Consider the following 25,342-nt stretch of genomic DNA (forward strand, 5'->3'; position numbering starts at 1 on the left):
CAATTGACCTCTTAATGAACGCAAAAAAAGAAATACATAATTTCCGGCCCTCCCGAAATTCCCGTCCGCGCCCGAACGAGGGCAGCGTGCTCGCCGCCATGTTCCTCCGCCCGGGCCTTTCCTCACCATGTCGGGCTTCAGCGACAAGGTACCTCCCGACGTCCCTCTGTTTTCGGGCTCGTTTCCCCCTCCCCGAGCCGCCCTTCGCCCCGATGGCGGCGGCCGCGAGAGGATTTCTTCCCCGCGGTGGTGGAAAGGAGCGTCCCGGTGGAATTAAGAGTGGGAGAGAGAAGAAATATGGGGAGAAATAGACGTGGGTTTCGCGAGTGACTCCGAGCGGGTTCGGCCATGTGAGCGCGAGGGAAGAGAAGGCGATTCGCGAGCAAGGGAAGTGAGGAACGTGCTTGGATGCGAGGAAGCGCCACGAGAACGGTGATCTGGTGTGGAAAAGTGTGATGGAGAAGTGCTGCAGGTTTTATCTTCTGGGGGAGAAAAAAGTGTTGCGGTAAACATGGACGGGATCAACACGTGAGCTTTTGTTTACATGCGCCTTCGGGCCTCGCGGTTCCTGCTCGCTAAAGTCTCTCTCGGTTCACGGGGAATATTTGAGCTCGGACGGAGCGTCAGTGTATTTCTTTAGAATGTGAAAAAAACTCCGATATTTAGAGGTCTGCCAATTTCCGACGTAACTGTTTCTTGCTTTCAATTAGCGAATTTATTTTCAGCAGACTTCTCGTAGCTTATTTGAAGATGCGCTCTGTTAGAAATGGTCTGTTTCAAGTGCGGTGAAATTTGATCTTGCACATGTGGAGCCTGCATCCATTGAAACGAAAATCAACGAAAATCGGTTTCATTTCGATTATCTTTTTCTAAGTCAGTGATTCTATCCAGTTCACATGAAGTATAACGTGTGGCATGCCTGAGGCCAGATATATTTCAGTATAATTATAAAGGTAACCTAAGGCCTCTGCCCTGTGACTGTCAGGTGGGCATCTGGTGCACCACAGCCAAAGACAAGAGTTAAATACCTGACTTGGGGCATGCTAAAGGCTTACAAAATTAGTCAGCGAATCTTTACCGCCCGGACGCACTCGCTGGTGACTAACTCCCAACAGTCTTAAGTTCGCATGTGTGGGCTCTACCCGCTAACCCCCCGGGAAATTGTCTTCACCTCCGTATGCTCAGTGAGATCGCGCTGAGACTCATGATCCCCGACTGCACTGAGGCCGAGAGTGGCACTTTCTGCAATCGTTTCCCTTTATTTGCATTGCTGCCTTTCGTATCTGTTGATTATTTATCCTGCTGACCACTTTAACTTTGTCCTGCAAGGATGTCGTTATCAGATTGCCATGGCTTAGTGCATCCATATAAAGATAACCAGTTAGTCTATGATCTTGTACCAATTGAGTTTTAACTTATCCCAGTATTGTTTTTCTTTGATAAATCCCACTACAGATGAAACCTTTCACTGGTTCCTTAACTCAGTATAAATTCAATCATGGTGGTGTTTCCTATCATTGTGTGATATAATAGTCAAACCATATTTTACTAAGTGTATAATGTTACCAAGAGCGGCGTACAGGGAAATGGAGACTACTGTCTTAAGGCAAAAGAGCGAAAAAAACATGGTCATTAGTATTTGTTACTGAGCACTGCACCTTCAAGAGATGAAGTCCCAAAACCAGAGAATAAGTCCTTAACTTCATGTAGCAGTTTATTCAGTAATCTGTTGATGTGACGAGGTGCTCTTTCGGCATAGTCTGAGGGAGGGTTGATAGGGGCCTCACCCACAGTTAGACATTATCACCATGGTATGCACAGTAATGACAACTGCAGTGTTTAGTCCTCTACAACAATTTCCTCTTCATTTTGCCCTAGCTTAGTGTCTATACCATAGTTTAATCAGCCCATGAGTAAGCATAGACTTCGGTATATGTGGAAAAACTAATATTAGAAATGTTCTGCACAGTCAGAGTAGCATCAAATGTGACATGCTCTTTTGCCTCTTGCAGCAAGAAACTGAGACAACTGTCTTGGCATATGTAGGTTAAAAAGTTTTGATAATTATTTGTGAAGTGTTAATCTTTACAGTATGAACACACTGAGCTAGGGTAAAGATTTTCTTTAAGAGGACTAAAAGCTGCAGTTAGCTGTACAAGAAATAATCTGCAGACATGAACAGTAGTTCTACAAATATTGGTAAAAGATCGCAGAAAGCAATGCTTAGATCTTATGCCCAGTCATGTGAACTTTTACTATATGCATAAATAACTTGAACTGTGCTGAAATTGTATTATAGGTGTGAAAGACTAGACTTTCAATTTTACATCTTCATCAGTGCACATGAGATGTTGCAGTAGTTAGTTGATGTAAACTAACATTAAGAAGGGGGGGGGGGATAGGACTTGGACAGATAGTCATGGCAAGACTTAGGTATTAATGGGAAGCTGTAATTATTAAGCACAGCAGGGAAGTTACAGGTTAAAAATGGGAAAGTAATTAAACACATTTCAGAATGTAGTCGGATAGTGTTGTAGTGCTTAACCACTTCCTGATGGGTCACGTCGTGAGGCGTCAAAACAAACCGCTCGATATGTGGTATGCGACTGTACGCAACAGCAGCACGCCAAAGTGTTAAGAGCCAGTGATTCGGCTAGATGTACTGAACTCATGCACTCAAAGTTGGCACGTTGCCATTGATCTCCAGAGCATAGTTTTTTAGTTTTCTTCATCCAAATTATGGGGGCTCTGTATTAAAATATACAAAGAGGATACTATTGTTCAATAAATTCCTTGTTACCCTAGTATGTGAATATGTAGTATGATAAATGGTTAGTGTACAGGAAATTCATCAGAATTGGTTTAACACATTAGAAGTTAAAAAGTAAATTAAATTATTGGTAAAGGGTAAAACTGCCTGTAATGGATAGGACAGATACTTTTAATGCATATTTCCTTTGCAATTTGAGAATAATTTTATAAACATAGTACTAATGAAAATCATAACCTTAGTATAAAGAAATTATAAATTGCACTTATATGAAGTAATCTCTGCATACACGGAATAACATTACAAATACTGCAAATTGGTCACAACCGATGTCGCTCCGAGAAGTCAACAGTGTTTGGTTTGGCGTCAGGGTGCAGAGCTCCTGATAGAATACAGCATTCAAACGGGGTCGGGGGGATAAAGCCCCCCCAGTTTAGGAAGGTTTTTGGTTTATTCAGCGCTGTTTGTTGATTCCAAAGAGTGGTTGGAATAATAGGGACTTAAGTTAGGTGTGCAGCCATTGTAAATAATTTCACTTGGCATTTGCAATAGAAAATAACAAGAATCATTAAAATTAAACTATGAATAAGTATACCAAATGATTGTAATGTTGAATGGGTGTGTGAATCTTAGAATTTTAATATGAATATATTGAGATGGTTAACAGTTGAATTATTTTATTTCAGCCTATTGTCATCGACGCCTCAGGCCACCTGACAGGCCGCCTGGCTGCCCTTGTAGCTAAGACGCTACTGGCTGGTCAGCGTGTCATCATTCTAAGGTTAGTTCTGTAGAATTTTCAGTAGCTCTGAAATATCTCTTGTGATGTAGAATAATTTTCAGTGTTCTACCTTCACTTGTTTACATATATATTTATTCAATTTGCTTGCAGATGTGAATGCCTCGTGTTCTCAGGCATTTTCTTCCGTAACAAGCTGAAGTACCTTTCTTTCCTGCGGAAGAGGTGCAATGTCAACCCACAGCGTGGTCCATTCCATCAGCGTGCTCCTTCAAAGATTTTCAAGAGAACTGTCAGGGGTAAGTTTAAGATAGACAATGGGTTTAGTACCATATCTGTAGCATTTCTTGACTTTTTTTAGGGTTTCCTAAAGGTGACCCTTTAAACTTTTAGTATGTAAAGATAAATAATTTTGTTAGCAAATATTTCAGCCAGGAAGTCATGTGATAAAATGCATTTCAATTGTTTCACAGGAATGCTGCCCTCAAAGACAATGCGAGGCAGACGAGCACTGAGACTGCTTAAGGCTTATGAAGGTATCCCTGGCATTTATCAGCACTCTGTTCGCAAAGTTGTGCCTGATGCCCTGCGTAAGCTTCGTCTTGCCCCTGGCCGCAAGGTAAGACATTATCCAGGGGGGGGGGGGGTATTTATTGACTATAACCACTTAATTTTACCCATCAAATAAGAACAAGATTCCTCTAGCTTTAGCAAACACAAGGGATAATTAATTCTTTAAGTAATAGATTGTGAAGTTGTGTGTTGGGTGAGGAGGGGTTAAAAGGGAAAATAAGTATGTGGGGGATAATTTCTGAACAAAGTATGGCTTGTTCCATAACATATTTCCATTTTCCTAACCTTTTCTTGAGTAGAAGGTAAAATGTACAAAGGTCATTAAATTGTGCAAGTCCAGTTTTTTTAAGTTCCAATTTGAATGTGTAAGAAATATATATATTCCCCACCATCTTTGCTACAGATAAGCTCTTGCTGCTTATTTATTCATAGTGATCCATACCGATCTCTGTAGTTCCAAAAATATTGGTTTTAATCCCTTCCCTCTTTCTGTTCGGATTGGTTCTCTTGATAATTCAAATTTGGACATAGCTGAAATTTAAAACTTAAGTTAAAAAGTTAATTGGCATCTACAGGCCAACTAGAGAAATTACAAGGTAGCTTTCTTTATAGAGGGGAGGAGGCTGTTTAATTGGAGATTTTTATCTACACAAACTTAACCCTGCCTTTACCCAAACAGTACTGCTCAGTTGGCCGTCTCTCACATGAAGTAGGCTGGAAGCACCAGAAGATTGTTAGGACCATGGAGATGCGCAGAAAGATTAAGGATGCTGTCTATAAGAAGAAGAGGAAGAGTGAGATGGTGAGTGGTCTGAGATTGTGGACAGTGTAGTGAGTAATTGATTTATGTTGATATGATAATAACCCATTTATATTGCATGTGAATGAATATATTATCCAATTTTCTTTCAGTTGCTGAAGGCGAAGGCAGCAACCAAGGTTGCCAAGGCAATTGAACCCTTCAACAAGGTCATTGTAAGCTATGGAGTTGATGCTTAAATAAAGAGACCATCATGTTTACACATTTTATTTCCCTTGGTATATTTTCTTGGATCCTCTTGTCTATAAAACCAAAGTAATTTAGTGTATTTATTTATTGTGACCATCTGGCAGAATTATATTTATTAAAATTTAGATATGACTAAGAATTCAATGCCTTGTATTGGTACATGAAGTGGAATAATTGCAAATGACATGGTGTATTTTAAGCATACAAATACAGTCTGTATATGGTGAAATCCAAAATCAAAAACCAATCCTTTTCATTTTTACAGAGAAATATGACCATTACTAATTTTGAAATTTCAAGATCATTGAATTTTATTGTGCATAATTGATAATTAAAGATAGTACTTTCAGCATTCAGGATGCCAGACTGTATGCCTGCATACATTGCTACTAGTGATTCTATGTAGACAATTATATAGCAATGGTATTTGCTTCAGAGAGCCAATGATAAGTGTTAAGGAAAAGCTTTCAGGCAAGGTAAGGCAAATGTATAGACTGAATTGAGTATACAAGATATATATCTTTTTGATAAAATGAAACCCCCAAAAAATACATATTGCAGTAAACCCTGAATTTAGAGTATTCATCTTGGTTATGGGAGCCGCAAGCAGTAGTCCAGTCAGCAGATAGCCGCAGGACAAGGCACTGAATCACATTACTTAGTACTTAAGGATCTGTAAATAGGTAAGTAGACAATTAGATACCGTGTCTGTGTGTGTGTGTGTGTGAAATAAAGCTTGATAACCCATTAAGAAATGTAGATCGTGAATAATGGCGTATTGGAAAAGGAAATGATATTCATTATTAGTGGTGGAGGGTGAGCAATCAAGAGGTCGAATATCTTTCTAATGAGCAAAGTAGTTACAGTAGATCAAGCTATCTACTTCAGAATATTAGATTTATGAACATCTGTCTTGACTACGGCATAATGTAAATAAATAGCAGAACTTGTAGAAGATCTACATTATGCAGAGATTATTTAAATACCAACCACTAGTGCCAGATCATTTTCCCTAACCTTTTTTTAGCCTATCACACTTATACAGAGTACTTTTTTGCATATATTTGTTCACATTTTGCATGCATTGTCCCTTCTTAATGCACCTTTGATCATGGTCACAAGCATATTTTGTATCTCAAAAAGTTATATTGAACACAAGTATGTTTGAGCTTGTCATTATCATTTTGTATAAAAGTCTTGGTACAACGGATGACTACTTCCCCATATTGTAAGGCACCTTCCAGATGAACAGGTGGTGCTCATCAGGCTAATACTATAACCAAATAATTTTTCATACCAATGTTAAGAGGATGATTGGGTGGGCACAGGTGTAGGGCATTGCCCATCATTCACAAGACAACCACTACAGTCGCTACCTCACCGCACATGTCTACCATGTGCTACTCACCTGTGTGGAAAACAACACAGGTTTGCCCAGTGGTAGTCTTGACTATCACTAGAATTGCTCAATCTGGTAACGCTGCTAAATAAGCTGGCCATAATCCAACGGGCACTGCCCATTCGTCTGTCCACATACACATGGGCAGGTATGAATAGATATTATATCACAGGCAGACAAACTACTTAGTGAAGAAGTAGTTTCCTATTTTCTCGTCCGTAAAGTCGCCTTTACAGTTGCCCACCATTCAACAGTGTCTATTGGTGCCATAGTATTCACAGTACATATCAGATTTTGTAAGACTCCTCCCCCCCTTTCCTCTTCCTCCTTTTCCTACTTCCTCTCTCCCCCTTCTCCCTCTCTCTCATCCCCATCCATCTTCATCCCCCATCTCTTGTTATCGTCCATATCCCTTGCCTAGGCCCTCTTTCTTTCATTCCTCATCCCTCTCCTTGACCCACCCTCTATTCATTCCTCCCTTGCCCTCTCCCTCTATTCATTCCTCCCTTGCCCTCTCCCTCTATTCATTCCTCCCTTGCCCTCTCCCTCTATTCATTCCTCATTCTCATCCATATCCCTCTATTCATTCCTCATTCTCATCCATATCCCTCTATTCATTCCTCATTCTCATCCATATCCCTCTATTCATTCCTCCCTTGCCCTCTCCCTCTATTCATTCCTCATTCTTATCCATATCCCTCTATTCATTCCTCATTCTCATCCATATCCCTCTATTCATTCCTCATTCTCATCCATATCCCTCTATTCATTCCTCATTCTCATCCATATCCCTCTATTCATTCCTCCCCCTCTCTTTCTCAAGTTTAGTTGGATTACAGAAACTTACACACACAATTTGTGTGTATGTACATATGGATAGATAATGGGTAAATGATGTATAATTATGTAAAAAGATTCCCAACCAGTCGGGTTTCTTTTATTGGTAGAACAGTGCGTTCATTATTAACCCATTGCCGCCAGGGAAAATGAATAAAAAATGGGAAAAATGCTGTGCTTATTTCTTGTTTGTGAAGTGTCTGCACATAGATGCCTGTGCTAGTGCTTAGCCACAAAGGAGTCAATTAATAGATCTTGAGACCTTTCCTTGAATTGGTGGGAAAAATGTATTATTTACTAGTACTATAAATATTGCTATTATTATTATAAACACTAGTAACAGCAAAATAAGATCACCTAAAATATTTTTGTAAATCAATGAAAAGGGAAAACTGGCGATACAGGCAGTACTCATTACTGGCTTACTGGTGACTTGTTGCAAGTGTACCCATCTATGTGTAAAATCAATTAAACAAATAAATTCACCGCGGGCATGGCATGTACATACATGCCATGCTTGTCGGCAATGGGTTAAGAACTGGTGGGAAAGTGAAGGTTTAATTAAAGTAAAGTATCCTTAACCCAAGGTGCATGGCTGTTCAGTCTGCCAATTGGTTTTATCCACATGGGCAGCATCTGTAGGCATTCCACCCACGGCATCAGCACTACGCTGCTATGGCATTATAGTAGATGCCACCCGCAAACAAGGGTTAAAATAAGTAATTTTCCAATACTATGCCCTTAAGGCCTGTCCATACAAGTGGGCATGATCAACAGATGACATTGCAGGTGGAAAAACTATTTGAGCAAGTAGATTCCTCAATGTTTATTTGCCTGTGACATCACCTTTACTGTTGCCTGCTTGTGTGGACAATCCTTTAGATACATCAAGTTGGGATTTGAGAATACTTAATTTAGTGAGAATAATGAATTATGGAATTTCCTCTTTTTTTTTTTTTGCAGCTAGAGTAGGATATTCTGTTTGTGTGGTTATATATCAGATATGTACTTCAGAATTCCAAACTATACAAAATATTTAACCCATTGGATCTGGATGCTTCAATGCCATCATGTGGCTCAAAATATGGGTATTAGGCATACTTGCGTGGCCACTGTGACAGGTGTTCAGCTTGTAGACCAGGCGTGCACAATCACTTGTGTGATAACAAGGCTCTATGTATATTTGTCATTTGATTTGCTCTATCCAGTTTTTAATAGACCATTTTCCTAGCACAGACTCCTTATCATCTATAGGTTGTTCATAAATCAGTTCAATAATAACAATAAGCAAGAGGATCCACAACATGGAAATTGTCTTCTCTTAATCCAGCACACATATGGTATATTCAAAACTTGTTTATCGATGGAAGTAATGCAAAAGCTCCTTCCTAAACACCATGGTTAATCACCGTCCAAGAGCTTTGTGTACTCACAGCTAGTCATTCCCAACACCCAGGTCTTCAGCCAAAATGCTCTCGTCACCTCCTCCCTCTCTCAAACTAAATTTTTTCATGGCAAGATGGTCACATCTGGATCATAGAGATTAAGATTAAACTGTATTTTAGTAAGAAATAAAGCTATGATGACCAAACTATTGTGAAGGCAGTGCCATGTGTAGTGATAGTGACAAGGCAGCACAAGCTCACACTAGGGGTCAGAGTGAGGCTGATGCCACATTTCCCCTGGGAAGGTCTGAGAGAAGGGACGAGAGAAGCTCTAGTAGGGTAACCTAATGAGAAGAGGGGCAGAACACCCGACACCCTTTGGGACAATTGTTGTTGGCACTGTCAAGGACACCTAGATATTATGTGAGTAATGTGTAGGTGGAGATGCATTAACAGCATTGGTTGGAAAGGTGCTGTCTAGCTTAATTTTGTGTGATGTGTGAGGTGATATTTGTCACAACTCAATTCAGATGATTCTGTGGTGCCAAGTCTTTTATCATGTATTCATATTTTGGGCCAAATGTGCCATGATTGAGAGGTGAGTAGTTAGATTTTTAAATGTTATGTACTTGTGTTTTATGGAACATTCATTAATGCCATGTAATTTTCAGCTATAGAAACCATTTTGGGAAAGATACTCAAATTCTATTTCAAGACTCAAAGTTCAAGGAAGAACAGATATACACAAGGTAAGCATGCTGTTAATGTGTATTTAACCCAATAGCGACGGGTCACGGCTATCGCCGTCATAACAATACGCACGATGTGAGGCGTGCGGCTGTCCGCAGCGGCGCCGTGCCAAAACGCCCCGAGGCAATGATTCGGCTTGATGGACCAATATCACGCGCTCAGAGTCGGCGCTCTGCCGCCGTTCGCCAGAGCGTAGAGTTTTTTTAAATTTGCTATACCCGTCGCCATTGGGTTAAGGGAATGAATTGCCAATGACTTGTAATACAATTATTGATTATTGTAGGAAATGTATTTGAAACAAATGTGTAGATATTCTTCATTGCTTTTCAAATCCATTACCATCACTGATACTTCATTTTTTTGTTGTTGAATCTGCCTTAATCAGACTTTTTTAAACAGATTCATGCTGTCATGCTGATGGATGGAGGTTCCAGAATGAGTATTCCAGCTTCAGATTCAAGGTATGTATTATGAATTGAGTCATGCTGTTGTGATACTTGAGCTATGATGACCAAACTGTTGTGAAGGCAGGGCCATGTGCAGTGATGAAGTGACAAGGCAGCACAAGCTCACACTAGGGGTCAGAATGGGGCTGATGCCGCATTTCCCCTGGGAAGGTCTGAGAGAAGGGACGAGAGAAGCTCTAGCAGGGCAGCCTCTGAGAAGAGGGGCAGAACACCAGACACCCTTTGGGACCCTTGTTGTTGGCTTTGTCAAGGACACCTAGATGTATCTAGGTGGAGATGCGTTAACAGCATTGGTTGGAAAGGCACTGTGTCCAGCTTAGTTCAGTGTGATGTGTGAGGTGACACTTGTCATAACTCAATTCAGACTATTCTGTGTTGCCAAGTCCTTTATCATGTGCTCATGGTTGTGGGCCGAATGTACAATGATTATGAGAGCTGAGCGGTTAGATTTTAAAATTTTGGAGGAACTTGTGTTTTATGGAATATTCATTAATCCCATGCCTTTTTTTCTTTTTTTTTCCCCAGCAGAAGGCAGAGCATTGGGAGGGATGCTTGTATACTATTTCAAGACACATACAAGGAAGAAGAGATACACACATGGGGTAAGCATGGTGTTACTAAAGCTTTGTTATTTAATGGTTTGAATTGCCAATTTTCTAATAATTATTGACTGTTGGTGCAAATATTAGATCCAGTGAAAAGTAAATTTGAAACAAATGCTAAAACTAGAAATTATCAGTTGCTCTTAGAATGTATTATCATCAATGATTCTCCAGGTTTTTGTTGTCAAGCCAACATTTATAGACTATTTTTAAACAGATTCACTATGTCATGCTAATGGAGGGTCCAGACTGAGGATTCCAGCTTCAGATTCAAGGTATGTATTAGGAATTGAGTCATGCTTTTGTAATATTTGAGCTATGATGACCAAACTGTTGTGAAGGCAGGGCCATGTGCAGTGATGAAGTGACAAGGCAGCACAAGCTCACACTAGGGGTCAGAATGGGGCTTGATACCGCATTTCCCCTGGGAAGGTCTGAGAGAAGGGACGTGAGAAGCTCTAGCAGGGCAGCCTCTGAGAAGAGGGGCAGAACACCAGACACCCTTTGGGACCCTTGTTGTTGGCTTTGTCAAGGACACCTAGATATGTCTAGGTGGAGATGCGTTAACAGCATTGGTTGGAAAGGCACTGTGTCCAGCTTAGTTCAGTGTGATGTGTGAGGTGACACTTGTCATAACTCAATTCAGACTATTCTGTGTTGCCAAGTCCTTTATCATGTGCTCATGGTTGTGGGCCGAATGTACAATGATTATGAGAGCTGAGCAGTTAGATTTTTTAGATGTCTGATACTTTTGTTATAAGGAACATCTGTCAATCCAATTTCCTTTTCAGGTTCATCAAGAAATTGGTTGAAGAGGGTATTCAAATTTTACCTAACCAGAAAGTCTCCTATGTAAGAGCTTTCACATGGTAAGCAGAAAAATTGTACTTCTGAGTTGGTAGTAGAAGGAATTTCTTACATTTTTGTATGTTTTCTATTGATGATAGTAGTGTCAATCTATTCAGGGTTTAACCCCCTTGGTGACAGGTGAAGGGAAAAAAAAAAGAAAAAAAAACAAAAAAAAATACACTTTCGATCAGTGGCAACGCACCGACTTTGAGCGCCGAGTTCGGTACATCAAGCTCAATCACCTGCTTGTAGCACTTTGGCGCGCCACTGCGGCGTACATCCGCACGCCACATTACAAGCGGTTTGTTTTGAAGCCTATCGGCGTGACCCGTCATTAAGGGGTTAAAGGATGCATATACTGGCTTTCAGTGTGTGGATGTGGGCATGCAAGTGCACATAAATAGGTATTGTTCATTCATACATTTATATGGCTATTTTATGGCTTGACACTCAATGCAGCCACAAGAGTAATGGATTATTTCATTTTATCAAAAGAAAAAAGAAATAAATTGATAAATAGTATAGATCCTTGATCCTCAATAGCATAAGATCAAGACAAATTAGACAACAAAATGGTTGCTCCAGTCTTTGGGAGGTGTTCCACATGCATGTGACACATGCTGAAAGCCTCAAATTCTTGGGGAAATGCAAAAATTGATGGAATAAGTACTAGTGTGATAGGGTCTTCACAGTTAAATGGCTTTCAATACAGGATGAGTTAACGCTTGTTATTTAAGTAGGCCGTTATTGTATCACCTTAGTTTTATACATCAGAGTGTGTTTAAAGATTAAAAGGTTCACTTAAGCAAGTCTGTAAATAGAGAAAGCATGTGATTTTATTAATTAAATGTCTTTGTTTTTCAACAGATTTAACAAGTCTACTGAACTGAAAAACTGCAGAACTTTGGATATTCAAGGTAAATAGTGTAATGTAAAATTTGATTGTGGTGAAACTTGTTTTAGTATAAAAACTGAGCTATGATGACCAAACTGTTGTAAAGGCAGGGCCATGTGTAGTGATGAAGTGACAAGGCAGCACAAGCTCACACTAGGGGTCAGAATGGGGCTTGATGCCCCATTTCCCCTGGGAAGGTCTGAGAGAAGGGACGTGAGAAGCTCTAGCAGGGCAGCCTCTGAGAAGAGGGGCAGAACACCAGACACCCTTTGGGACCCTTGTTGTTGGCTTTGTCAAGGACACCTAGATATGTCTAGGTGGAGATGCGTTAACAGCATTGGTTGGAAAGGCACTGTGTCCAGCTTAGTTCAGTGTGATGTGTGAGGTGACACTTGTCATAACTCAATTCAGACTATTCTGTGTTGCCAAGTCCTTTATCATGTGCTCATGGTTGTGGGCCGAATGTACAATGATTATGAGAGCTGAGCGGTTAGATTTTAAAATTTTGGAGGAACTTGTGTTTTATGGAATATTCATTAATCCCATGCCTTTTTTTTTTTTTTTTTTTCCCCAGCAGAAGGCAGAGCATTGGGAGGGATGCTTGTATACTATTTCAAGACACATACAAGGAAGAAGAGATACACACATGGGGTAAGCATGGTGTTATTTAATGGTTTGAATTGCCAATTTTCTAATAATTATTGACTTGGTGCAAATATTAGATCCAGTGAAAAGTAAATTTGAAACAAATGCTAAAACTAGAAATTATCAGTTGCTCTTAGAATGTATTATCATCAATGATTCTCCAGGTTTTTGTTGTCGAGCCAACATTTATAGACTCTATTTTTAAACAGATTCACCATGTCATGCTGATGGAGGGTCCAGACTGAGGATTCCAGCTTCAGATTCGAGGTATGTATTAGGAATCAAGTCATGCTTTTGTAATATTTGAGCTATGATGACCAAACTGTTGTGAAGGCAGGGCCATGTGCAGTGATGAAGTGACAAGGCAGCACAAGCTCACACTAGGGGTCAGAATGGGGCTTGATACCGCATTTCCCCTGGGAAGGTCTGAGAGAAGGGACGTGAGAAGCTCTAGCAGGGCAGCCTCTGAGAAGAGGGGCAGAACACCAGACACCCTTTGGGACCCTTGTTGTTGGCTTTGTCAAGGACACCTAGATATGTCTAGGTGGAGATGCGTTAACAGCATTGGTTGGAAAGGCACTGTGTCCAGCTTAGTTCAGTGTGATGTGTGAGGTGACATTTGTCATAACTCAATTCAGACTATTCTGTGTTGCCAAGTCCTTTATCACATGCACATGGTTGTTGGCCGAATGTACAATGATTATGAGAGCTGAGCGGTTAGATTTTTTTAGATATCGGCTATTTTTGTTTTAAGGAACATCAATTAATCTAACGTCCTTTTCAGGTTCAGCAAAAAATTGGTTGAAGAGGGTATTCAAATTTTACCTAACCAGAAAGTCTCCTATGTAAGAGCTTTCACATGGTAAGCAGAAAAATTGTACTTCTGAGTTGGTAGTAGAAGGAATTTCTTACCTTTTTGTATGTTTTCTATTGATAATAGTAGGGTGTCAATCTATTCAGGGTTTAAAGGATGCATATACTTGTGTTCAGTGTGTGTGGATATGGGCATGCAAGTGCACATAAATAGGTATTGTTCATTCATACATGGATATTTTATGGCCTTGACACTCAATGCAGCCATGTAAGTAATGGCGCATTTCATTTTATCAAAAAAAAAAAAAAAAAAAAAAAATAGTATAGATCCTTGATCCTCAATTGCATAAGATCAAGACAAATTAGACAACAAAATGGTTGCTCCAGTCTTTGGGAGGTGTTCCACATGCATGTGACACATGCTGAAAGCCTCAAATTCTTGGGAAATGCAAAAATTGATGGAATAAGTACTAGTGTGATAGGGTCTTTACAGTTAAATGGCTTTCAATACAGGATGAGATGACGCTTGTTATTTAAGTAGGCAATTATTGTATCAGCATAGTTTTATACATCAATGTGTGTTTTATGATTAAAAGGGTCACTTAGGCAAGTCTGTAAATAGAGAAAGCATGCAATTTTATTAATAAAATTTCTTTGTTTTTCAACAGATTTAACAAGAAGTCTACTGATCTGAAAAACTGCAGAACTTTGGATATTCAAGGTAAATAGTGTAATGTAAAATTTGATTGTGGTGAAACTTGTTTTAGTATAAAAACTGAGCTATGATGACCAAACTGTTGTAAAGGCAGGGCCATGTGTAGTGATGAAGTGACAAGGCAGCACAAGCTCACACTAGGGGTCAGAGTGAGGCTGATGCCGCATTTCCCCTGGGAAGGTCTGAGAGAAGGGACGAGAGAAGCTCTAGCAGGGCAGCCTCTGAGAAGAGGGGCAGAACACCAGACACCCTTTGGGACCCTTGTTGTTGGCTTTGTCAAGGACACCTAGATGTATCTAGGTGGAGATGCATTAACAGCATTGGTTGGAAAGGACACTGTGTCCAGCTTAGTTCAGTGTGATGTGTGAGGTGACACTTGTCATAACTCAATTCAGACTATTCTGTGGTGCCAAGTCCTTTATCACATGCTCATGGTTGTGGGCCGAATGTACATTGATTATGAGAGCTGAGCGGTTAGATTTTTTAGATATCAGATATTTTTGTTTTAAGGAACATCTATTAATCTAATATCCTTTTCAGGTTCATCAAGAAACTGGTTACAGAGGATATCCGAATTTTACTTAAAATGTCTTCTATGTAAGAGCTTTCACACGGTAAGCAGGTGAATTGTATTGCTGTTAGAAGTTGAAGGGATTATTTTTCTTAATTCATTTTATTTATAAAAAAAAAAAAAAAAAAAAAAAAATAGATAAGTAAATGTGTAAATAGTAGTAGTATAGATCCTGGTTCCTCCATAGCACAAGTTCAAGACAGAAATTAGACAAACGAAAACGGTTGCTACAGTCTTTGGGAGGTGTTCCACATGCATGTGACACATGCTGAAAGCCTCAAATTCATGGGGAAAAGCAAAAATTGGTGGAATAAGTACTAGTGTGATAGGGCTTTTACAGTTAAATGGCTTTCAGTACAGGATGAGTTCACACTTATTTAAGCTAATGCTGACAGACCATGTGTATCAGTTTCGTAACAAACCACTTGGTCTGCAAGTAAGCCTATACGCACGGTGATGTGCCAGAGCGCTTGGAGCGGTACATTCGGCTTGATGTAGCAGACTCCTGCACCCAATGTCTGGTTGTTGCCAGAAATCTTGTGCTTAAATCCCCCCAACCCCCCACCCATCAGCATTGGGTTAAGTGAGCAGTTATTGTATCGGTTTCATTTCGTACATCAATATGAGTGTTTAAAGATTGAAAGGGTCACTTAGGCAAGTCTGTAAATAGAGAAAGCATGTAATCTTATTAGTAAAACTTGTCCTTGTTTAAATCTGTTGAAAACAAGAAGTCTACTAATCTGAAAAACTGCAGAACTTAGGGTATCCAAGGTAAATAGTGTAATGTAAAATGTTTGATTGTGGTGAAACTTGTTTTGGTATAAAAACTGAGCTATGATGACCAAACTGTTGTGAAGGCAGGGCCATGTGCAGTGATGAAGTGACAAGGCAGCACAAGCTCACACTAGGGGTCAGAATGGGGCTTGATGCCGCATTTCCCCTGGGAAGGTCTGAGAGAAGGGACGAGAGAAGCTCTAGCAGGGCAGCCTCTGAGAAGAGGGGCAGAACACCAGACACCCTTTGGGACCCTTGTTGTTGACTTTGTCAAGGACACCTAGATATGTCTAGGTGGAGATGTGTTAACAGCATTGGTTGGAAAGGCACTGTGTCCAGCTTAGTTCAGTGTGATGTGTGAGGTGACATTTGTCATAACTCAATTCAGACTATTCTGTGGTGCCAAGTCCTTTATCACAGTGCTCATGGTTGTGGGCCGAATGTACAATGATTATGAGAGCTGAGCGGTTAGATTTATATGAATAGGAAGCTGTCTTTTTCTATTCTTAAGTAAGTAATAGTTTCGTGTCATATTTCCAGACCCCACAAGTACCTCCAGAGCTGGAATGTAAATTTGATTGTAAATCGACTTTCATTATGAATTGGGCCTGAGTAAGCACCCAAAAAGGTGAGTAAATAAAGGAATGAATACATATATATAGTTAAGTGTGTGTCTATCAGTGTGTTAGGAGAGTAGGTAATTGAATGTGTATTATAGTTGGCTTTAAGTTTAGTATTTGAAGTTGACAGATACATTACTGTTGAAATTTCGTTAGACAGTGTGACTTTGATATTACGTTAATAATTATAGGGAGTTTTTATATTTGAAGGTAACTGAATGTGTTGTTACACTTTGTACTTAAATAAAAAATGTTGACAACATCTTTTTCATTCAAATCCTGCAATAATAATCGGGAATGTGAAAAACATCTATAAATGATTCGTATATCTTGTGAGGCGGAAACTGAAGCCCAGTGTAAGGGATCGGGGTGATCCCTTGGTCCTCATCTCTCGCCTCAATTTTGCATGGTCTCTCAATTTCTTTAAATTCTCTTCTTCATCCCCTTCTGTCCACTTAACGATTAGGATAACTTAAATCACTATGGCGAAAAGGGTGAAGTATTATAATGTTATGACCTTTACCTTTGATGCCTCGCACATTTGTTTTAACCATTAAATTAACAGCCTAAAGAAAAACAAACTTCCTTACCCATCTTACCCTATCGCTATATTTTGAATATGGCGCTAATGACTTCAGATGTTGACGCGGCAGAAATATCAATAAATAAATCCGTATAAACGAGAAGAAACGCTGATATTTACATATATTCAAGTAGCCAGTCTTTCAGAAAGTAACATTTATAGAAAATTAAATTATCCTACCCGAAGACCGGGTATGCATCAAGACCGCGTTATTACTAGGACATCCTGTATGCCTTGCTTTAAAAAAAAACAGTAACACGTGTGTCAACAGCAATATGTAATGTGTTTTATACTTGAGAGATCTAATAAAGCATATATATGATGGAGGCATTAGTGAAGGTGTCGTAGGTGAGGAAGTGAATGGAAAGTTCTTATCACGTAGTTTGCCTACATGTGGCGACACATGAATAATAGTTTGTTTGTTTTTTCTGCTTAAAATATACAGGCGTCATGGGAACTATAAGACAAAAAAATCGAAATGAAACCCTGAATAAAATGAGATCGCTCCCTGCTTAAGCGATCCAAAAAGTAATAACGGCAAATAGAAACCGTGTCATAAACCTCAAATCTGGTAAGTTTTTACTTCAGAAAACGATTAATGAAAGTGAAAAGAATTTTTTGCTGGGTCTTTTCTCCCCCCCCCCCCCCCTCTATTTGCCTTTTCTTCATCCCCTTCTGTTCACTTATCCTAAGCATTAGCTCACTTTTGCCCTTTTAGCCACTATACTTCTTCATAATGCTATATGACCTTTGATGTCTGGCACACTTGTTTGTCTTGGCCATTAACCATTCTGGAAATCCACAAACATCGCTTTTTGAACAAAAAAAAAAAAAAAATCCTTGGCAGTTACCCCCCCCCCCCCTCAAACTCCAACCTATCGGTATAACTTAAGTATACCGCAAATGACTTTTTTTGTGTGTGTGTGTGAAATGTCTACACACACAGATGGCTCTGCCGTACCTGATTTCATTTTTCCTTGAATTAGCGGAATTTTTTTTTTTTTTTTTTTACTAGTGTTATGACTATCGATGGCGTTTATGATAAACATTACTAATGTTTATAACATAGTAATTATGATAGCAAAATAAGATGACGTAAAATATTTTCGTAAATTATAGAAAAGGGTAAACGGGCGAGACCGGCACTAGTACTCGTAATTGGCTCATTGGTGACTTATATAAGTGTAGCCATCTGTGTAAAAACAAAAGTAAACTCGGTGGGCATGGCAAGTACGTACATGTCATGCTGCCCGTCGGGAATGGGTTAAAATTAAAATATAAATGCAATCGCCATCTTTGATTAAGCATGGAGTACGACTTACCAGTAAGTACTGAAGTCATTTCAGAGTATAATTCACGCGTACTGAGGCGTTACCCCAATTACCCACTCACTTGTTCGCTGTTGTTGCGTGTTGAGGGGGACCTTTGATGTCTGATATTTGTTTGTTTTGCCCGTTGACCAGGAAATGTTCAATACATAAATAGATTAGATGATGCAGCAGAAGACTTTCAGAAAATAAATCAATCTTGAGGATCTATCCATTCCAGTGATCGAACTTTTTTTTTTTTTTTTTTTTTTTTTTGTAAATGGGCAATGACGAGTTATTTAATTAGAACTATCAAGTGGAAATGACACGTCCGAATTAATGCATAAAGAAAAATGGATACGCATTTCTCACAATTTCCCGAATGAGACCACGATCGATCAGCATAAATGTAACAAGTTAAACTGTTAGCTTGACATCTTTAAATGATTGGCATTTTATACCTAATCTTGCCCTTCTCTTTATTCGCTGAACGGATTAAAAAAAAATAGTTATCCCCATGAAAAATAAGCTGTTCAAAATAAAGCATGGATAATCAGATATATGAATAAAACACTCGAATCAATTTTGAGAGAGATAGAATATATTTAAATGAGATTTGAGAAAGGGTGAACGGGCAAAGGCACTCGATCGATACTGAATCTGCTTAGTGTTAAAGCTCATATCCAGAGGCTTTTCGGGCAAATCAAAAGACTGCAAGAGATCAGATCAAGGTCAGTATATAGACAGACAGACATATGCATGAAGACTGAATGTAAGTGTGTATGCATGTAAGTATATAGCCTATGACTTTGCTTATATGTATAGATGTATATGTATGTATTATTACAAGTATATACATATATTTCATATGTCATATGTATCTATATCTGCATACACGTATATACATATACATGTGTGTATATACATATATGTATATTGATTTATATATACTTAAAGGCTATATATACATGTATATACATATATATGTATGTATATACATGTATATATACATATATGTATCATATACATGTGCATCAATGTTTGAATATATGCATGTATGTATATTTATATGTATATTTTTTAAATGTGTGAATACCATGTAGATATACATTACATAAAAATATGTATATATAGCTACATGTTATTACGAATCAGTGTGCTTGTATTTCACGGCTTTGAACAAGCTAGAAGCCCAATACTTAATATTATCTTGGCCTGATATAAGGGCTACCGATCCATAATGAAACTAATCGCGAGTGAAGCGAGATTCATTTCATTTACTTTCTCTTACTTTCTATAATTATGTAATTAAGATTTCTGCAGAGTATTAAGTGGTAGGTATTCATTTATAAGCCTCACTTATGCTTTCATATATAATCCTTGTTTTTATTTATAGAGTAATTTATAGGTAGACATGGAAAGAGCAAACAAGTTCCTTATATTTAATTACTATTTCTTATTTACAATACCATCACCGTATATGCCTACGCGAGTAATCGCCCTAATCCTATGGTCACCCTAAACCAACCCTAACCAAGGAACTGACACTGACATGGAAAATCAAACCTAAAGCCCAGTGGTGGTGATTGCGTGACGGCGGGCCAGCAAGTCCTCTCACGCCCACTTCCTCACCACGACCCCCTCACGCGCATGCGCGGCAACTCGGGTACCCTGAACCACCTAATTCAGGGGTAAACCACCTGGCAAGCTACCTGGGCTTGTAGCACCTCCCCCATTAAGAAAACTTACTATAACAAAGGGGGGAAATGTAAATATAAGCGGTTAGCAAGCTAGTTAATAAAGGTAAATATGCATGCAATATTATATATATATATATATATATATATATATACATACAGCGGAAGAAATATCAATCATGCCCTCGACAGGGCATCTGCAATGCCATTGTCCTTGTCCTTGATGTGAACAACTTTGATATTGAATGAACTTTTCTAAAGCAAACCGAATCCCCAAAGTTTCCTTTTCTATCGTGGAATACGATTTCTGATGGGTCTTAAATTTATAAGAATAGCACACCGGATGTAAAACACCACTCGAATCGGGCTGAAAAGGGACCGCGCCAACACCGCCATCACTCGCATCTCCGCTGATCGTCAAAGGTTTTTCCATGTCTGGAGCTTGTAACAGGGGCACTGGCCAAGACGCACTTGAGCCTGCCAAAGGCGCTCCGACACTCCTCTGTCCATCTGAAAGTACGTTTGTGCTTAGCAAATCGGTTAATGGAGCAGAAACTTGCGCAAAGTTAACAGAAGCGTCGGTAATAGCCGATCATGCCAATGAACCTCATGAACGTCGTCCTGCTTTCCGGGACTGGATACTGCAGAATGACCCACGGCATGGCCCAGGAGTGACGTGAGCGTGCCCGAATTCGCTCTTCTTTAAGTTAATGGTGAGGCTGGCGTCTGACAGGGCCTGGAACAACGATCGAAGACGAATCAGATGGTCCTCACAGGTCTCGCTCCACAACACCAGGTAACATCTCATGCCCACCAGGTCACTAGTAACATAGGTCATGAGCCTCTGGAAGGTTGCATTCCGGAAGCTGAAGGGAAGCACAGTCCATTCCAACAGTCCCGAAGGAGTTACTAAAGATGACAGGAGACGTCAGTGGCACTTGATAGTAACCTTGTAGCAGGTCCACTTTATACCGGTAACGTGCCTGACCCAGGTCGTTTATGATGTCTACAGTAACGCTGTTCACCTTTCTGTAGTCCACGCACAGGCGGTAATCTCCATCGCCCTTTGGCACCAGCACGGCAGGGGATGCCCAGGGACTTAGGCTGGGTCGGATCATACCCTGCTCTAGCAATCGGCGGACCTTCTTTTTCAAGCGCTCCCGCTTCTCCGTGTTGAGATGATACGAAGCGTGGCGAATGGGAGTCGGATCACGCAGCATGACATGAGCGAGCAGAGGGCAAGTGGGGATCAGAAAGGTGCGAGTTTTTGTTCTAGATTGTCTAGTAAGTACGTGTTGCTCATATTTGGTTATATCACTTTGTCAATTGCCAACATCACTAGGGTCACAAGGCACAACTGCTACATCCTTTGCATTATCTACATTTTCATCCTTTACCGTCTGTCCATCCCTTGCATGATACATTTTCAAAAGATTCACATGTACAAATCGCCTTTTCTTGCGTTTGTTGGGCGTAGCTAGAATATGATTTACTTCAGATACACGTTTGATAGCTCGAAACGAACCGTATTATCGAGATCTGAGTGGCTGGCAGGGCACGGGGAAGAGTGCCAGCACCAAATCTCCCTCCTTAAATTCCCTTACTTTAACTTTATTCACTTCATCATAAACGCTTTTTCATCTTGCTTTGTGATTTGCCTAAGCAAGCACGAGCAAAAGAAATTGCGGACTTAAACCTGTTTAACACATTCTGCGTATGTGGCAGCTGGAACACTTCCTCGTACAACCAGCACTCTTAAGACTTTTAAAGGACCCTTACTTCATGACCGTAAATGAACTGAAAAGGAGAATATCCAAGGCTTTCCTGCTCACTATCCCTCCCCGAAAATAAAACTAGGTCAATAGCATCATCCCATTCAGAATGCGTGTCCAAACAGTAAGCTTTAATCATCGTTTTAAGGGCAAGGTGGAAGCTCTCCACTACTCCCTGACTCTGTGGATGATAAGCAGTAGATTTAACTGTTGAATGCCTAGTGATTTCATCACTTTCTCAAATAAGCAATACGTAAACTTAGATCCCTGGTCTGACTGTACCGCGGATAACGGTCCTACTAGTGTGAAAAACTAAGAGCCTTCACAACGTTCTATGTGGTTATGCGTTTAAGAGGTATGACCTCGGAGTGCCGTGTGGCTGAATCTATAATAGTCAAGAGATATTGATTTCCCCGTTTCGTCTTAGGCAAGGGGCCGACACAGTCAATAACGATCTTACTAAAAGGTTCACCAATTACTGGAATTAGAATGAGTGGGTATGGTGGAACAACAGCGCCTGGTTTATCTTTAACCTGAGATATGACATGTACGACAATATTTACTTACGGCACGTCTCATCTTAGGCCAGTAGAAATGCTCAAACATTTTCCTATACGTCCTAGTAACTCCCAAATGCCCTGCAATATTATCGGAAGGCAATGTCAAGCACGCGATCGCGATTGTGTGAGGCAAAACAATTTGATGAATTATGCGCCAGGTTTTGGTACTAGGAGTATGCAAGGGTCTATACTGACGCATTAATACGCCCGACTTCAGGTAAAAGCAATTCGGATACTCTTCCAACTCTGATCCATCAACGAGATCAAATAGTCCTTTTAACTGTACATCTAGCCTTTGTTTCTCAATCAATTTACTCCTAGTTATGGGTGATTTACTAGTGCTTAAAATACCTTCAGTCTCCTTATACACTCGCCCCACGGAACCTTCAAAGAAATACCTAAGTGAAAATACCTCTGAAATTTTTTGTTTCAAAATCCGGTACATCCACATACAATTCTGTGCCAGGGACGCCATTACTAATTGCACGACCTTTACTCTTACTGCGAGTGACGGCACAGGCAGGAAAGAGTGAAGGGTGCTCTTTAACTCCTCCGTTGTTCTCGCTCGTGGGGTGAGGCGAGATCTTGTCCCATGCGAGGCCGTTTCACAGCAAGACTGAAATCCCATGAGTAGGTATCCTATCAACTACGGGTAATTTGACAATCTGTTACTAACTCTGATATCGGGCAAACTCTGCTTAAAGGTACGCCATCCGCTCCCGTCACATTCACACCGCCTATGAAAACGGTCTCGCCTGTATAGCACTCTGATGAAGGCACACCATCCCGTAGCACCAGGGAGATTAGAAAACCAGAATCACGCAGGACATTGACTGGTCGGGCATGCTCGGACAAACGGTCGAAACCAATAGTACCTGTGGATACAAAGGGTCTGAATAAAGGATGTATAGACTCAGAGTTACTAGTTCCAGTGGGTGTTTGGAAGTCAGAATTAAGTTTAACCTCAAAATGAGATGAGGATGCTGGAGGGAGAAAAGCTTTCGTTATATCAACATGTAACAGGCTCACGAGTGCCAGGAAAACATCTGTTTGCCAGTTTTGGGCACTGGTTAATTTCATGATCATTTCTCTTACAACTCCGAAAAAAAGACTTTCCTCTCTGGTCCCACCACCACGAGTCTGGGAATCTTGCTGTCTTACCACTCTCCGCTCCACTCTCGAGCCACCTGTAAAAAGCTTCACCTGGTCTGAACGAGGTGCGGTTGACTCACGTGAGGGCATAGTGGTCAGCAGCAGGGCAGACATGTGTCAGACATATGACGTAGTCCGTGCTCCTCGACGTAAGAGGAGCGCGAATTCTTTTCGTCCTCAAGTATGATTAGCTCGAGCAAACTTTCATAATCTTGGACCATGAGCTCACTTTCAACCCATTTACGAAACAGACGTTGCTTTTGGCGTATTAACTCTACATATGATTGCTCGCTACCCTTACGGCAGCTGCGGAACTCGCCTATACGCTTCAGAAACATTCTTATAGACATTCAGTAAATTTCTCTTGTAATACTCAATCCTTAACACAGGTAACATCAATAGCGGAGAACACCTCTTGTGCTCTGCCAATGAAACCTTAACCAAACCCGTTTGCCCCTGGGCCAGCTGTGCCAGCTCGAAGTGCGTAAAGAAACTTCGGGCTCATCTTCATTAAACGTTGGTACAAATTTAACAGCCTCATTAGTTTATAATGGGGGATATCGCCTAAACATGCATTAAGCCTCAAACGCTCATTTTCTGCCTTAAGTTTCTCTACCTCAATTTTACTTTTCTCCATCATATTGGCCATCAGACATATTGCCATCACCCTGAATTGGTGGAAACACCGTTTCAACATCCTCTTTCCTAATTAATTTCAATAAAATTATCCAAGAATTGATCACGAATCATACTTTTACGAAATAAGGACTGAGTAGAAAGTTTATAATAATTGGCCAACTTAATCCACTTGATCCGCCAGCGCTTGAGCCAAGCTACAAAATCCTCCACCGTGAACCGTGCGACCGACAAGAGAAATCTAGCTTGCTAGAAAAACACTGCTAATACCAAACTGAATAAATACCCAACCACCACGATTATATAATACAGCAAAATAACCCCATCAAAATGCGCATAACAAAAGGGAGCAGTGAACTGCAATCACTCACAATCACAATCGGCCAGGAATGGGCTGGCAACGCAATTGCACGACAGCTAAACGGACTAATTACACAAACACTAAAGCAACTGCCATTAGAAACGCACACGAATGAGTTAAGGATTCCGTCCATAAAAAGTTAACATAGCAATTGGGCAAACGCTCATATTTCACGGTCAGGCCCTATTTATTACGAATCCGTGTGCTTGGATTTCTGATACGAGGGTTACCGATCCATAATGAAACTAATTGCGAGTGAAGCGAGATTCATTTCATTTACTTTCTCTTATACTTTCTATAAGCATGTAATTAAGATGCGTGTAGAGTATTAAGATTGATAGGTATTCATTTATAATCCTTGTTTTTATTAGTAGAGTAATTTATAGGTAGACATGGAAGGAGTAAACAAGTTCCTTACATTTAATTACTATTTCTTATTTACAATACCATCACCGTATTTGCCTACGCGAGTAATCGCCCTAATCCTATGGTCACCCTAAACCAACCCTAACCAGGGAAATTACTAACATGGAAAATCAAACCTAAAGCCCAGTGGTGGTGATTGCGGTCCAGCAAGTCCTTCTCACACCCACTTCCTCACCACGACCCCCTGACGCGCATGCGCGGGCTTATGGCAAAGTCGCGACGGCAACTCGGGTACCCTGAACCACCTAATTCAGGGGTAAACCACCTGGCAAGCTACCTGGACTTGTAGCAATGTATATATTATATGTATGTATGTGTGTATATATATATGTATGTGTACTTATATAAATACACGTATATGTGTGTGTGTATATATATGTATATATATGTATATATATGTATATATATGTGCATGAATGTTAAACACTCTGTAGA

The 25,342-nt window shown here is 40.2% G+C and overlaps 2 protein-coding genes across 7 annotated transcripts; both read left to right on the forward strand.

The window, feature by feature from the left end:
- Positions 1-85: 85 nt before the first annotated feature.
- LOC125031939 (60S ribosomal protein L13a-like) lies at positions 86-5,098 on the forward strand. The gene is made up of 6 exons (XM_047622958.1): positions 86-148; positions 3,457-3,551; positions 3,663-3,808; positions 3,983-4,128; positions 4,762-4,884; positions 4,995-5,098. The coding sequence occupies exons 1-6, from the start codon at positions 128-130 to the stop codon at positions 5,079-5,081; spliced, it is 618 nt and encodes a 205-aa protein (XP_047478914.1). The 5' UTR covers positions 86-127; the 3' UTR covers positions 5,082-5,098.
- Positions 5,099-16,673, forward strand: LOC125031954. Of its 6 annotated transcripts, XR_007115527.1 has the most exons (10): positions 9,860-9,923; positions 10,458-10,531; positions 10,749-10,806; positions 11,323-11,400; positions 12,248-12,297; positions 12,850-12,926; positions 13,130-13,187; positions 13,705-13,782; positions 14,402-14,454; positions 14,989-15,068. XR_007115527.1 is itself a non-coding variant. In XM_047622960.1 (8 exons), the coding sequence occupies exons 3-8, from the start codon at positions 9,874-9,876 to the stop codon at positions 16,403-16,405; spliced, it is 384 nt and encodes a 127-aa protein (XP_047478916.1). In that variant the 5' UTR covers positions 5,099-5,774; positions 9,384-9,461; positions 9,862-9,873; the 3' UTR covers positions 16,406-16,673. The 6 variants fall into 6 exon arrangements, 3 of the variants coding, with proteins under 3 accessions (XP_047478916.1, XP_047478915.1, XP_047478917.1); XM_047622960.1 differs by lacking the exons at positions 10,749-10,806; positions 11,323-11,400; positions 12,248-12,297; positions 12,850-12,926; positions 13,705-13,782 and adding exons at positions 5,099-5,774; positions 9,384-9,461; positions 16,334-16,673 and having other exon boundaries at positions 9,862-9,923; positions 10,455-10,531; positions 14,989-15,062; XM_047622959.1 differs by lacking the exons at positions 10,749-10,806; positions 11,323-11,400; positions 12,248-12,297; positions 12,850-12,926; positions 13,705-13,782 and adding exons at positions 8,105-9,461; positions 16,334-16,673 and having other exon boundaries at positions 9,862-9,923; positions 10,455-10,531; positions 14,989-15,062.
- The last annotated feature ends 8,669 nt before the right edge of the window (positions 16,674-25,342 follow it).

This window comes from Penaeus chinensis, chromosome 2 (assembly GCF_019202785.1).
Source record: "Penaeus chinensis breed Huanghai No. 1 chromosome 2, ASM1920278v2, whole genome shotgun sequence".
Classification (NCBI taxonomy): Eukaryota; Metazoa; Arthropoda; class Malacostraca; order Decapoda; family Penaeidae; genus Penaeus; species Penaeus chinensis.

Coding starts and splice junctions, on each gene's coding strand:
- LOC125031954 (XM_047622960.1), top strand. CDS start 9,874: ATGCTGATGGATGGAGGTTCCAGAATGAGTATTCCAGCTTCAGATTCA. Junction 14,455..14,988: donor CAGAACTTTGGATATTCAAG/GTAAATAGTGTA, acceptor TATCCTTTTCAG/GTTCATCAAGAAACTGGTTA. Junction 15,063..16,333: donor TATGTAAGAGCTTTCACACG/GTAAGCAGGTGA, acceptor TCATATTTCCAG/ACCCCACAAGTACCTCCAGA.
- LOC125031939 (XM_047622958.1), top strand. CDS start 128: ATGTCGGGCTTCAGCGACAAG. Junction 3,552..3,662: donor CAGCGTGTCATCATTCTAAG/GTTAGTTCTGTA, acceptor ATTTGCTTGCAG/ATGTGAATGCCTCGTGTTCT. Junction 4,129..4,761: donor GTCTTGCCCCTGGCCGCAAG/GTAAGACATTAT, acceptor TTACCCAAACAG/TACTGCTCAGTTGGCCGTCT.